This window comes from Agelaius phoeniceus, chromosome 2, assembly GCF_051311805.1.
Source record: "Agelaius phoeniceus isolate bAgePho1 chromosome 2, bAgePho1.hap1, whole genome shotgun sequence".
Taxonomy (NCBI): domain Eukaryota; kingdom Metazoa; phylum Chordata; class Aves; order Passeriformes; family Icteridae; genus Agelaius; species Agelaius phoeniceus.
In genome coordinates, this window is record NC_135266.1 from 39,732,066 (window position 1) to 39,747,455 (window position 15,390).

Here is a 15,390-nt window from a genome sequence, read left to right on the forward strand (position 1 = left end):
ATACATTTAATTAGTAAGACAAATAAAATAACTGCAGTGAATTAGAATAGAATCACAAAATCACTTCATTTGGTAAAAGGTCTTTAAGATGGAGTCCAGCTGTTAACCCAGCACTGCCAACTCCATCACTGAACTACGTCCCTGAGCACCACATCTACACATCTTTTAAATACCTCCAGGCATGGTGGCTCCACTACTTCTCTGGACAACCCATTGAGCCAATTTATTTTGTACCAGTATCCCATGTTAAATATTATGCTCTTCCACAAATTTGATTCATAGGCTGAAAGAATGGTATAAGGCTTCCTTCTTAAAGAAAAAAAAAAAAGCTTCTATGCACCTTTAGTAACCTCAGCTCTGGTCCTATAAATGTCAAGGAGGGCCTCTCCTCCTTCTGTTGCTACCTAGTGGCATACATACAAATGAAAAAGCATTACTATTAGTGTAACTTCTGTATGTATAGATATACTTTATTGTCCACTACTCCTTCTGGACTTCACAAAATTTCTATGACCCTGCTTCAGAGCAAATGTCCTTGGCTGTTATCCCACACTATCTGTACCCTTTCTAGTGGAACATTTAAAATTGTGTTTGCATTTAGATCTGGTGGCTCCTCCAGTACAGCTGGTTTTAACCTTTCTCTCTCCTTTTCTGGTAGCCACTAACACTTCACAAGCAAAGCATGCCTCTGTGTAGAAAATCCTTGCATGTATAAATGTGGTTGCAGCAAATGTGTATGAATTTCCTTTCTTTGACCCTTTAAAGCATCCCATAGTTTCCCAGGAATCATGTGTTGAAAAAAATCAGTCTTTTGAGTTTTCTGATGTTTAATTTCTGCCACATTGGTCAAAGGTTTATGTTTTAGCAGCTAGTCCATATTGGACTGGAGTATATAGCCAGTTCTGGAGGAAAAATACTACAGTATAATGTACACTGTTCCAGATATATACCTGGATTTTTCTCTTTGGCTCATTTAGCAGAGCACATTTTGTTCCCTGAACATCTGTGCTCTCCTTTGGTTTTTAGCAAGGTTTGAGGAGCATTGTATTGCAGTGACCTTTCCACATGGTGCTGCAGGGCTCAGGCACCTTGGCTCATCCCAGGGAGACATCCTGCTACTGCCTATGGAGCTGCTGGTTCAAGTGGCCTCCTCTATTCTGTCAGGATGTCCAGCTACTGGCCCTCCCAGCCAGCCACACAGTGAAGCCCAAGAGGCCCCACCAGGTCTCTCCTGGGCAGAGCTTATCCTGCCTGCAGCCTCTGCTATGGCACCTCCACAGAGCAGGAGCAAAGGCTTCCCAAGCCACAGGCCCTTGCCAGTGGGAGGATGCTTTTGCTCAACAATGGGCCTTTATAAACATCTCCCTTCCAGGCTCGGTCACACTCCCAAGGGACGGTGCTGGGCCATGACCTGGGCACCTCTCCCCTCCTCACAGAGGATCATTGTGCAGCTGTTCCCTCATTTCCTTTGTGGAAAGGCACCTCACGATCCCACACAAGACCCCATCTTTTCTCGCTTCCCGTTCTCTCTCTCGCCATCCTTTCAGTGTAGGAAAATACATTCCCATGCTTAGGTACTCCAAGTGTTTGCCGTGTTCCACAGGCCGGGATGATCTTCTCAAAACAGCGAGCTGACCGCTCCGGGTATTGGCATGTAAATTAATGTGCTGACCCCGCAGGGAACCCATCCAAGCTGCAGGCTCTGTCCCGAGTTTCAGGATGTCGGCGGTTTGAAACTCTGGGCTCTGTTCTGCATCTCAATGATGGAAACCACTTCAAATTCACCATGGCATAAACAGGGCTGCCCTATCAAAAGTTGTTTTTCTACTTTTCTCCTGTAACAGCAGTCTGGCATTTAAAGCATATGCTCCATTCTTGTGGGTTGTTTTTTTTCCTTACTTTTGTGTAGCTACAACAGTGTAAACACCTATGCTAAAAGTGCAAAGATGAGATATTTTTGTGTATATAATTTAAATTAATTGTAGTGTACACAAAACTGCATTGTAAGGACCCTCCATGCTTGAGTGGGATTTTGAGAAGCCATCTAGTCTCTTGCCTTTCTCTAAGACAAGAATAACTGTAGCATCCATGATAGTTTGAACAAGTTTTCAAGAGTTCCAGTTTTCAAGGATTCCACACTGTTAATTCATTTTCAGCAAACACACCTCGGTAGGCACTCACGACTAAGATGCTAGAGGTATTGCAATGTTCTTCTGAAACATCAGTGTGTTGCTCAACAACACTCAAAAAGGCATGGGGGAATGGAGTGTGAACAAAGGAGGAGACATGGTTTTTCTCCCTGTATAAATTCATGGTTTGTCTGTTCTTAAATGTTTCAGGTATAGTTTCCCTATGTCAGAAAACCATAGGAGAATCAGTAAAGAGTGCTGCTTGGTTTCTTAAATATATGTAGACTTGTCAGCCATCAAGAGGGTAAACACTGGAAAAGTGTCTGGTGGCACTGAGGAGATGCACAGAGCCCCCTGAGTCAGCGAGATGAAGCAAGCAGGCATCAGGGAAAGACCCCACAGTGATCTGGCCTCATGCACACACGTGGAGTCACTGCCTGGGGCTGCCTTCCGTGCTGCTGCTGCCATTGCTGACACAAAAACAGGCGTGAGAGCTCACAGGAGAAAAGGCCTTTACACAGCACAACATTCAGTGCTCATCACTTTGACTTGGGGAGGGTCTGGACCCAACTCTGGAAATGCATCAATGTTGTCTTGCCCTGTTCTTGTGCTGTGATGCTGAGGTATCTTGTTGTTGATGACCTTAAGATAGAGGGCATGTAGCCCTCAAGATTTTTTGGGGTCATTTGTTATGGTTGTTCTTATGCCTCTCTGTTCTTACAATTAGAAAGCTGTTCCTATCCATGTTAATGATTCTGTACAAAAAATTTTGGTTGGCTACGTGTTCATGTATGCAGAGAATCAACTCTCTCTTCTTAAAACCTTTGCCCATATTTGTAGGTGATTATGCCCCATCTCATCAGCTCCTATTTAAGCTTCTGCTGGTTCATTCTTGGCCAAAGTAAAACAGTTCTGGACTCAGTGCTCTGCCCTGAGCTCTTTCTAAATAGTTTTGTAGTCCACAGGTTTCTGAATTGAGGTCCCAAGATTTCAGTGAAACTTGTACAATGTGACTTAATATTAGGACAAAACAGTCAATACTTACATAATTTTCTCTTGAGGTGACAGCTTTCCCCTCCTTCCACTCAACTCAGTTTGTCCACATGCACTGAACTTCTGGTTGTGTCATCCACCTTTTCTTGTCCTGATGTGCTGGCAATCCCCTCCTGTCTCTGCACTCTCCAGAAATTTGGCCTGTTAATCAGTCTAATGTTGTGTTCCACATGTGTTCTGCATTCCATCCCCATCATCTTTTTGCATGTGGTGGTTTTATCTGTTTGTCACTTTGAGACCTTCTAAAAGGTCTCACTTTGGGAATTAAACTCTTTCTGTAAGCAATAAAAACTAATCTAATGCATTTTCTCTATGCAGTACAGTTGAAAGTTATTTGGAATGTTTTCAAACAGACAAAAGGCAAATGTTTTTGATGACAGAGGGGTACAAAGCACGTGAGCAGTGCTGCGATTGATGCCTGTCCCAAGGGCATCCTCAATCTGCCTCCTGGCAGAGATGCACAAGATACTGCAGTTTAAGCACAGAAGTGTTGCTTTGGGGATGTGAGTTATCCAAGGAAGAAATGAAAAGAATCTGCAAAGAAGTTTAAGTGGAGTTTCAGGTAGTGCCCAGTAGCCCCCAGCATGGCCCTGGTTACTCCAATACTCTTGTTTGTTTTCACAAACCAGCGCCTCGGTTTCGGAGCGGGTGACCGCTGCGAGGAGACCATAACCTCTTGATTTCAAAGGAGCCATCGTTTCTCTGGTGCCTCTGTGGTTAATGTAAGAAAGGTGTCTTGCCATAAACTTTTTCCGAGGTATTCAGCAAGGTTGGGAAGGGGTCGGCCCAGGCAGGAAGCCCTTGTCTGTGCTATAAAGAAAATAGCAAGCAACAAAATGAAAGCATCAAAGGACCAACAGGATGCGGTCCCAGGAGTCCTCTCTGGCATGTTAGTCCTTCTTGAAAGTTAGCATTGAGTGAAGAGTGACCTTAAAACTCCCTTCATTCAAACAGACTGGGCTCAAGTTTAAAGTTCAAGGCATTTTGTTTTTTCACCTGTTTCCTACAGTTTTTAAGAAACTTCTGAAGAATTAATGTGTAACTATATCTGGTCACAGAGCCAATGCAGAGAATTTTTCTCAAGGGAAAATAATGTTACTGTATGGAGTGAGAGAAATGGATACTTTCTGAGTTAGGTTTTATTTTGTTGAAATTTCTTCTCCCAAACCCACTGAGAGCATGATTGCAAACAGCCCTGGAGCCAGTGTAATGCACAGCTCTGAGGCCATGCTTCATTTTTAAAAGAAGCTGGTAGGGTCCTCTAATTGTCTGAATTGTGGTAAAAAAAAAAAAAAAAAAAAAAAAAAAAAAAAAAAAAAAAAAAAAGGTGGTTTTTGCCAAAGCTGCTGCTGCCACTTGGGGAGCAAGGTCTTGTTTTGGGCACAACTTGGGAGCAAAGAGCCTGGTTGCAGCTTCATCTGCGAGTGCAGGGTGAGTGAGCCAGCGACTGGCGCCACGGCCACCCACCCTTCTCTCACCCTGCTGGAGCTGTGAGGTGAGGGTGGATGTGGATACAGTGTCATCATGTGGATCATGTGGATCCAGTGTCTTTGAAAAACCAAAGCCCTGACCCAGAGCTCCACTGGTGGGTGAGGGTGGATGTGGATACAGTGCTGCTGCCCTACCAGCACTAATGGTGAGCAGCACCCGGGCTCCTGGCTAGCACCAGTTGCGAGCCACTTTTCACCCAGCACCACCTACCTGTGTGATGCTGAAACAGTTCCTGTATTTTCTGATCTTTGCATCTTGCCTGATGAAGCCACTAGTTACAGATCCCACAAGCAATCTGGCAGGTCATCTTTCACAGTTAAAAGAAATAGTTTGCCAAGATGAAGTACAAATTTCACTCGTGTTTCTCCATGCCATTAAATTTTCATGATTCCGGTATGAATATTTCATGAAAGTACTTTCTGAATGGGTTTGTTTTGTCCTGGCAGCTAATATCCAGTATAAGTCTGGGCAGGTTATGTTTGGTTTTTGGTGGGTTTTCTTTTCCTCTCAGGTGGTTTAGTGAAGGTAAGAAGTGTCAAACTGGATTAAGTGAGAAAAGGCAACTTCTTGTTGGTGATTCAGCAAGGGGGTGCCATCTGTAACTCTTTTCAGCTGCTTAGTGGAAGCAGTGTGAAATGACCCTCAAATACAATTCTGCTCTGTGCTCTCCTGCCACAAGGTGGCTAAAACTCTTTTAAAAGCCCAGGATTTGCGAGTGCTTTAAGTGATGCTAATACATCTACAGCCTTTCTGCAGTGCAACACACGGTACACTGGAGACCAGATTTACTGTGCAGCAAATTGTGTATGTCTTATTTATATGGAGCAGTGATCAAGAAATGTTATTACCAAGTTTATTTCAATCCTTCCTTGGCTGGAGGGCTGGGGTTTGCTTTGTTGTTGGTTTTTTTTTAATAGAAGGAGAAGTGATTTTCTCAGCCCATCCAGTGTGAGTGACAGGCCACTGTGGGGCACAGAAGTGCCACAGGGAGCTGTGGCTGAAACTTCAGCTTCCCACTCCATCTCTGTTTGTACTGCCTGCTGAATCAATCTGCTCAAAGGCTAAATCAGAAACACTTGCCCAAACCTGGGTTAGCAAGTTCCTTTGTTGCTGTTGAATTCTGCAGTGGGATGATGGGTGCCTTTCTTTAAGTGGGTGATGTTTCCCAACAGCCAGTTGCTGTGCCATCAGAAACAGGGAAGTTGTTTTCACCAGTTTCAGGAAATGGTGACACTCTTCTCTGTGAACTTTTTGGAAGCTTATCTCCAGCTGTACAGTAGGGACAGGGCTTTTGTTTAATGGAAACGAAGCGTACCTTTTCCTTACAGATGCACCACTCACTATAGAGCTTTTTATGTGCGTTTTAGGTTTCCCTTTTTATTTTTTAACTTATTAACTCTGACAAGTAACCTCTTGGTTGTGAACAATTTAATTCACAATTCATTTTTCTGATTCAAAGTGAACACGAGTGCCCTAATCCCCTAATGGGAATTAATTGCATGTTTCAATGCTTAACTCTGATCCTTTCTCAATCCCCACTGGGACAAGTTTCTTCCTGAAGGATCTGTGTTTGTTATTCAAAACACAATCTGAAAGGTAATGATTTTTCTTATAAAAGAGACTCGGGCCAACTGAATATTAATGCTCTTTTTATTGTGAGGGAACGAGCTGCATCCAAGAAAAAAGCTCATTTATGTAATGAAGGATAAATTACTCTGAAGTATATCTGATAGAATACAGGGAAAAAATCAGTGCATTCTTATTCCCCTAAGTGAAAGCAGTTTGCCAGTAAATGAAGGCACACACTGTTTTTGCTTGGAAAGCTGTATTTTGATACAGAGAAAAGCTGTTTGCTTCACCAAAGGGGAAATTGCTTGGCTACTGAGGATTTTTAAATGACACTGTTCTTGGCCAGCAACATACCCTTTAGGATAACTGACCAAACCTAACAGTTTACTAAAATAAGAGTAAATTGCAGAAAATAGTTTAAATTTCCACTTCCAGTTTGCTTTTAAATATTTCTCAGACTTGAAATACATTATTTAATAACACTCTTTCCAAGAGGAGCTGCACAGGCTCCTCTGATGTTGGGTGTCTGGCCCAGCCAGATGACTGTGGATGAGGCAGGCTCTGCCCAGTCAGTGACCACAGGAAAAATGTGGGAAAACATCACAGTGCAAGAGCTGCCTCTACCCTACAGAAATGATGGAGGACAAACACAGCACAGTGTGAAAAAATAATGCAGGAACTATGAAGGTACCTTTCCCCTCCCATTTATGTTTCAGTAAAGCCAGTCTTTTACCCCATTCAAACCAATTTTGAGTGTTTCATGCTCACAGACACAACAAATGGTCATTCAGGGTCTCTTTTCAAGAGGGGGCTCACAGATGTGCAGACCAGCTACTTGAGGTGATTTAACACTTGGGAGTGTCTGTCTGGGGAAGAGAGGAGGATTTACAGCTTTACCTGGTTTCTCTGCCAGCCGCCCTGGCTTCCAGTTTCTCCCTTGGCCCCACAGCTTGCTGTTCAGCATTTGTCTGTCACTCAGCAAGCAGGACCTTGGTGCTGACATTATTGCAAATGCACCAGCACATCCATGAGATGACTCCACACACAAGGCTACACTTGCTTTTGGGGAGTCACTGACCATGACACCACACACTTGCTGCAGCACAGCTCCCATAATGGTGAGAGAGAGAAAAATCAAGATTTAGAGCTTTTCCTGGGGGTCAGGGATGTGTTGGCTGATATTTGGGATTCCTTAGAGAATGTCATTTGGTTACAGCAAAGAACTGCAAAAGGCTGATTTTCTCCTCATCTCTGTTTTTCACTGATGCAGTTGTCTGAAAAGTTTCAAGATATTTGAATTGAGTATGATACTTAAATGTGGTACAGGACTATGAGACCACTTTGCACGTGCCAGAACAGCCTTTTGTGTAGGCAGTGCCTTGGCAGGGCTGTGGCTCTCCAGGGCACTGGCCCTGTGGGTAATGAACCTCTTTGTCTTCCAGCTGCTTTTACAAGTACCATGGCCCGTGTCTTCGTCTACGGCACGCTCAAGAAGGGCCAGCCCAACTACAAGCACATGATCAACACGGCCAAAGGCCTGGCGAAATTCCAAGGAAGGGGCCACACGGTGGAGAAGTACCCGCTGGTGATTGCAGGGAAATACAATATTCCTTACATGCTGAACATCCCGGGGACAGGCCACCACATTGCTGGGGAGATTTACTCTGTGGATGAGCAGATGCTGCAGTTCCTGGATGAGTTCGAAGGCTGCCCAGACATGTACCAGCGCACGCTGATGAGGATCCAGGTGGTGGAGTGGGAAGGGAAGGGCGGCGCGGGCGAGGCGCGGGCAGCGGCCGACGGCGTGCTGGAGTGCTTCGTGTACAGCACGGCCACCTTCCCTCCCGAGTGGGTCGGGCTCCCCTACTATGACAGTTACGACTCCTCGGGGCAGCACGGCCTCTCCTACGTCCTACGGGAAAGCCGGGAATAGGGACGGGAGGTGCCGCGGCCTGGCCGCAGCCATAGTGCTAAGCAGGTGTTGCTCGGTAACCTTTCCAGGAAAGCTGTAATGCCTTGTTATTAAAATGCAGGAGCTCTCATAACCTTCCCAACCCAGGAGCCTTGGCGCTAGTGTTGAAGTCCTGTAGGCCCAGAGCTGCAGACTCCTCCCCAGGCAGGCAGTGTCGTCCTGGCCCCCCCAGCCTGCTGCAGGTAACTGGGTTTGCACCAGGTGTAAAATAACTCTATGTGCACATCAGGTCTGGGGTCTAACTATTCCCTCAACTTCCCCCTTTGCCTTGGTGCATAATAATGGAGGTCAGTGAAAGGCAGAGGAATGGATTCAATTTCTTTTCCCTGAACTGACAAAATTTGAAACTGATTTAAATGTCTGCAAAGTAAAGCACAACTCCTATTGAATATTGACTTGTAATGGGTTTAGTGGGCTACTGCATGTAAACAGGGAAAGCTGATCAGATAACTTGGTGCTTCTAGACAAATAGGAAATTGCTGGAGAAAATGTAAAGATTATTCTTAAAGATTATTCATTGCAATGGGTTTTTTTCTGAACTGGAAAGGTGTATTTTTAAACCATGTTTAGTTTTAAAAGGCACTGTCAAGAAATATTGAGAGAATAGAAGAGAGTTACATTTAAAACTGTATTTTTAATTTTATATTCTAAGCACTTTGGGTTCTGCCTCTGTTCACTGCGTGACTGTAGGATTTGGGGGTGTGTGTGTCTGTGTGCCTGTGTCTGTATATGTGTGTGTGTGTGTGTGTGTGTGTGTCTGTTTTGGGGGCTGTTAGGGACCAGAAAAAGCAAATCTACACTGGAGCCACCGTGAGCACTTACTGTCAAGGTGACTTTTTGCCAAGCATTTTAATACAGAACTTCCAACCATATGCAAACTGAGTTTCCTAAGGGGGGGGGGAATTGTATATGCATTATAAAAATATCCAAAGGACCTGTATTGTGATTATTGCAACATTTAAATTGGGAAAAATATATGTAAAGAAGACTGTTGTCCCCCTGACCCAAGCAATTGTGCTGGTTTCTGTACATTCTGGAAAAATCATGGCTTTCTGTTGTTACACTCCTGTGCCTTATATTTTTCTTCAGCTGCAGTGTTTGGTACAGATAGATTGTAAAGCTGCCAGAGGGAGGGGAGCAGGCATTGTATGCCATGCAGTGAGCCAAAGTACCATCAAATGCAGCAAGGATACAATTGAGAACAATATTGTACTTTTGCTTCACTGCCAGTAGCCCTGTGATGGCCAGAGGAGATCCGGGGTAGGGAATCAGCCTAAACTTTAGCAGTAGTAGGCACTGCTGCATCTCATTTAGAAAAGCTTCCATGTTGCTGCAATAAGCAAAACAAGTAACTTGCTGGTAGAATACTTGTGTCTCTTTACAGTACTTGTCTCTTTAGGGCAACCTGCAGAGACTGAACTGTGCTCCTTTGGAAAGGGGTAAGATGGCAGTAAGGAAACTTGGAAGGAGATCTGCAGGGTGCCTGCCTCAGTTTCTCCAACTGCAAAAGCATTAATTTTCCTGAAAGGCAGGTACTATCCAAACACTCTCCTTCCTCATCTTGATGAGTTTTATAAACTAATTCTCTAAGCAGATCCCTGGACTACATATTCCCCCTCAGCCATGTGATGTAGTTAATTAGCAGTGTCTCAATAACAGGAAGAATGCCTCTTCAGTCAGAAGTTCCAAGCAGAATCAAACTTTCCTGGTTGAACATGAGTCACCAGCCCTGTCACCAACTGTTTTCATCCTTCACCTTCTAGTAAAGGGCCAAGGCACCTCTGGCCAAAGGGTTTCTTTCTGGGAAGTAGCAGGACTCTGCACATCCTGGGCAAGAAAATGAGAGCAGGCCTGCTTCACTCTGGGGCAGTGGTCAAGGTCCCTTTGTCTCCCTTTCCTGTAAGCATTCAGGAGGAGGCCTGGTCTGAGGGACAGCACGTGCTCTTAGCAGTACCTTGGGGCAGCTAAAGACCTCTGAGAACAGTGCCAGCTCCTGTAAAGCCATCCAGTAATCAGTATCAAGAAGATAGGGGTGGGGAAATTGAGTATGGAGTTTGAAGATAAGAAGACAATTCCCTTACAATTTTAAATGAAAATACATGACAAATACCTGCACTAGCAAAATAAAGCCTCTAAGCTGTAATTTAAATCTAATCTATGCAAAGCAGTAAAAATATAATAATATAGAAGTATTTAAAATATAAGTAATTATATAATAATTTATTATTAGTTAATAAGTAATAATTCAATAAATATATATCCCAATTCAAAATAAATCTGATCAGAATTTAAGCCATTGGTGGTACTTGTGCAGCCCTTATACAGAGTAAAGGAGAACTGCTCAGTTTGCTCAGTGGTTAATTTTTCATTCTTGCCAGCCATTCTGTACAGCCTGGCTGGGGCCTCAAACCAGAGACATTGCTGTGGAGAAGACAAATCAGATTTTGGCTTTTGTTGTGTTTTCTTTTTTTTAAAAAAAGAGGCTTTTCCTGTTTCAAAGCAGAAATGGTATTTTATTGATTTTATTTGATCCTGAAAAATCAAAGCATTACAAAGGTTATGTACAAGTATTTCTGGAAGTAAAAATCTGGGATCTGTTGCCAAGATTTAACATCTGTGTTTGCTGTCTTAACCACTGATACAGTAAATATGCTTGTATAAAGTCTTGTGCATAGTACTGTCTGTTTTCTGTGTTGAATTGTCTTAATGTTACTTTACAGATAAAAATAATAAAGGCTTAGTTAATTCAACAGTGTGGAGGCAACCTTTCATTCCAGTTCCACCAGCAGATCTTCTTCTCCCACGGTGTCCCCAGCTTTGCAGTGCACAGCTTTTACCTAGGGTACAGAAACAGCAGAATGTAAACCCTTCCTCAATAGCCTGGTGAGATAAATGGCTTGGCTGATGTGGTTTGTATTGCACAGAGCACTCTGTCTGCATGCACAGGGTGGTGGCCACTGTGCAGCCTGAGGACACCCCAGGGACACAGATCCACCTGTGCTGCCAGGGCCTCGAGGTGTTGAGCGCTCGACCTCCAGTGCTCAGAGCCCAGCTGAGTTTTGAGGACCAGTGCTTGATAAATGGTGTCCAACACCCATCATGGTATTCAGGCACCTACCATTAGGTTTGCTTGCAACAGAGGTGCTTGAAGACCTGAACATCAGCTAGAGATGCCACTTTTTAAAATGAAAATGCACCTTTTTTCACCTGGTTGCATTGCTGTTTATTTATTTTAAATAGAGGACAGGCTGATTCTTCAATACTCATGTTTGGATGTTGCAATGAAATATTCCACCATTTCTTTAATTACAGTTTTCAAATATAGCAGAATCTTGGAACTGCAGCTGTGAAGTGGGTTTGGTTTCTCTCTATCTCCAGAGAGTTGGGATAGATGATTCAAATCTGAATTGGGATCCTTTAACATAACTGAACTTGGCAAAGGGCTATCACTGTCAAAACAAGTGCAACTATATCTGTAGATGAATATGCCATGCATATTCCTGAATTTTAAAACACAAATATCTTACACTAGTCCCTCACTTCCGCTATAAAAGGCTGCAACATGTTTGAATTCCCTTTCAGCACATGAAGCAATAGAAAATATTTGAAGCTTGTTTCAAGTACTGAGCTTGTTTCCAGTATTAATTCAGAGCTCGCACTGACATGCCCAAATCCTTGTTCAGCAGATAGCTCATTTTAATCACTCAAACACTACCCCGGGCTCCTGAAGGAAATGCACAGCATAGCCCAAGTACCAGGCTATGATGAACACACTGTTGCCCACATCCATGTTTGACAGTCTGAGGCCACAAGAGCTGTGAGCAGATCTCTGTAGCACAGGCACACTCACAGCACTGCTCCAGAAATGATGCTGAGCACGGGCAAAGACAGCGTGACACGTACAAACAGGGGCTTTATTTCTAAATCAGTAGCTGGGCAGCGTACCCAATTGCTGAGCCTCAATCTTCTAGGAGATGAAAGCAGTGTGAAAAACATTCTACCCCTTGCTTTTCTTTTTCTACAAAGCCAAGGTTCAGCAAACATCAGAGTTAACCAGTGTTTCGAACTCCCCAGCAATTTCTGCCGTGCAGTGGGGCCGGCTCCCTGTGCTGACCCAGGCGCAGCTGTCCTGGAGCAGACAGGAGGCTCGCCAGCTCATCTCCAGCTTTCCCTCATTTTTAAGCCACCTGCAGCTGGAGTAAACTCAAAGTAGATAAAAACAAGCCACCTTTCTCACAATTCCAAACAGGAAGATGGGGTTTGATACAGAAAAGGAATTCAAGTCAGGAATGAAAATGGGAACGTCTTCCAGCTGAAGACAAATGAACTGAGTTTCAAAACACAGTTTCAAAGCATCAAAACATGGACTAACAGCCTGTGCCAAACATCCCATTCCTGTGGAGAGGCCAAGTTATTTTAGCACTCAGAGCCATGACTTTGCACTGCAGTACAGGATGAATTCTGTTTAGCAGCTTCATTTCTACACAGCCCAAAACCTTTGTGCTTATTCAAATTCTTAACATTTTAAAGGTCAAATAATGCACTTGCTATTAAAATGGGCACACCAAGGGGACATTGCAAGGCACACAGGAGGCCTCCTGAATGGCCTGAGCACCTTTCACATCCTACCTTGGAGGATTAATAAACCAAACAGGTTTTATGTGGCATCTGTACTGAGTGAGTTGGAAATATTTATTATTAGGAGAAGTACAAGCAGGATGGTAAGGAACAGACCCATGGAGTGCAGAACACCTTGGTGGAAAAGGGAAGGTTAAAGTGAAAAATAAATGGGGTGGGTGGGAGAGGGAATGGCATTTTAATTACAAGTTAAAATCAGTGGATGCAAAGAGCAGCAGTAAGGGGGTTAATAACAGCAGATGAAAAACTAAATGCTTGGAAATATTAATCAAGTAAGAAAATAAATTATGTAGAAATTAATGCATGAAATAAAAAAATAAAGTGGCAATGTTAGAGCAAAAGGAACGGAAACATACTCCTTCCCTCAGTATTTTTTTCTCTTGAGACCCAATTTTGCATTGGATGCACTGGAAGAGGCAAGTCTGGGACCCAGCCTGGGTGACAATTTTAGAGCTGTGCCAAAAAAGCCTTTCTTGTAAACACACAAACAGTCCTTGGCATTGAGAGCCATCCTGAGATCTCAGCGAACCTTGCCAGTGGCAAACCCCGTCCCTGCCTGCAGTCAGGCTCCCTGCTGCCTCCGTGTGGGCTGAGGGCTCCTGCCCTGGGGTTTGTGCCTCAGAGAGAGCAGAGGGGCTTCACCCCAGGAGAGATGGGCTTGGGCAGGTTAGGAAATAGCAATGGAGGAGAATATGTGACACAGATCCACACTGTGCTCTCCCATTGGAAAGGATGGATCTGGGGCCCACATCTTGGTGATGGTTTCAGGCTGTGAATTACCCAACTTAAGGTCTGGCAGTCCTCAGACCAACTCAGGTTTAGGGCATGCTCTTGTTACAACCAGTTCCCTGCCCAGAGTGCTGGTTTTAGCACGTCCTACACTGCAACAAGTCCCAGCTCCAGTGCTGCAGTGCTGATCCCTCAGGAGCAGGATAGGCTAATGCCTAGCCTTGCAAAGCTTAACAAATGGGCAGATGCAGGCTTGATACTTAACAGTCACAATAATAAAATAAAATTGCTGTTTTCTCCCGCCTGCAAAAGCACTTTCTATGTCTTGTTCTGGGTGGGTTTTTTAAATGACAAATTATTTGCCATTAAATAATTAACTGGCAAAGAGATCTCTCTTCTTTTTCCGGAAAGATGAAATTTGGAGAAATGGTCTGCAACACCTTTCAATTCAACTTGGCATTGTAACATCACAGAAAACAAACCATTTAGGAGAAAGAGCTATATGAATTTCCAAAGCCAGTAAAACTATTTCCTGCTGTGCTATCTAAGGCTGGGAACTACTTAACAGCATTCACAGCAGATGCAAATGTTACAAAATTAAAGACACCTCACTTTGAAAGACTTACAACAATCAGACTTAATTCCTTAACAACCAGAATCCTCCTTTTTTCCTTTTAAAATTCTATCCTGTTGACAAGTTGCATATGGTTTTAAGTGACCTAAGGTGGCTTACCTTGCCTGTTTTAGCAGCAATCATACTGTTCTGCATTTTCATTGCTTCAATTACACAAATCTCTTGACCTTCCGAAACCTGATGAAATTCAAGCAGTACAAAATGAGAATAGAGGATTCAAAATGTTCTAAGTGTGATGATTCTTATGGAAAATAAAAGGATTATTTCATTAAATGCTATGAAGACTTTCATGACACAAGTCAAGTCAGCCAGTTACACAGTCACAACACAAATGACAATCACAAAATTGGCAGCAAAATAAGGGGGGGAAAAAATCAGTTGCTTAAAATTGTTACCCCAGGCAAACCTGAAAGGCTCCTCTCCCATCCCATCCATTCAGCTCCAGATTCCACAGTTCACACCACCACAGTTCAACATCAATTAAATGCAGAGCAAAATCTAATTTGTGCATTTTTGGCCAGGGAACTTCTGCTTTGCTTCCCTGGTGCAGGGCCCACAGATACTCATACTGATTCAGAAGCCAAAAGTTCCTTGGCAGGTGTCTGGGGCAGCTTGGGCTGGAAGGTCCAGCAGTACCCAGTGGGTTGATGCTGAGGAGAATGTGTCACCTCTGCACATGACAGCCTCTGATGGTGGCTGATGACTTTGGACTGACAGAAAGGAGCTCATCAGTGAGGAGCCACCAGCTCTCATCCACAGGGGAGGCACGGTGGAGACAAACTCATCACTTTCACCACAGCTCAGACCTCTTTATAGAAAACACTGAGGTTTCCTCTTTCTGTTTGTGTCCTGCTAGCAGGCATGTGCAAGCTCAAGGTCACCAGGAACCCACTGGGCTGCTCTGCTGGGCTCCCTGTGCTTCCCAGTCAGATCCTCCCTCCAGTGGATCACTTAGGCCACCTTGCACAGAGGAAACTGCTGCTCAAGGCTTGACAGTGGCTGTGGAGGCTGCCTAAACATGAGAAGCAAACATGGGATTTGGAATTTACCCAGTGCAACCCAGGGATCAGCTGGTCATTCCCCAAAGACGATGCGTGCCAGGGAGGAAGGGTGCCAGGACCTACATGCCAGGATTTAGGACCTGTACACTCCTATGGGATGCCTGGTTCCAAGTG

At 44.0% G+C, this 15,390-nt stretch overlaps 2 protein-coding genes across 3 annotated transcripts in view; one reads left to right on the forward strand and one right to left on the reverse strand.

The window, feature by feature from the left end:
* Nucleotides 1–10,964, forward strand: part of GGACT (gamma-glutamylamine cyclotransferase) — a 28,605-nt gene extending 17,641 nt beyond the window's left edge. For both annotated transcript variants that reach the window (XM_054654780.2, XM_054654781.2), the window contains exon 2: nucleotides 7,685–10,964. In XM_054654780.2, the coding sequence (XP_054510755.2) occupies nucleotides 7,702–8,175 (474 nt within the window). In that variant the 5' untranslated portion in view covers nucleotides 7,685–7,701 and the 3' untranslated portion in view covers nucleotides 8,176–10,964. The remainder of the gene's footprint in view (nucleotides 1–7,684) is intronic.
* Nucleotides 10,721–15,390, reverse strand: part of PCCA (propionyl-CoA carboxylase subunit alpha) — a 273,150-nt gene continuing 268,480 nt past the window's right edge. Inside the window, exons 23-24 of the mRNA XM_054654777.2 lie at nucleotides 14,315–14,392; nucleotides 10,721–11,051 (exon numbers count right to left, since the gene is read on the reverse strand). Coding sequence (XP_054510752.2) covers nucleotides 10,983–11,051; nucleotides 14,315–14,392 — 147 coding nt within the window. The 3' untranslated portion in view covers nucleotides 10,721–10,982. The remainder of the gene's footprint in view (nucleotides 11,052–14,314; nucleotides 14,393–15,390) is intronic.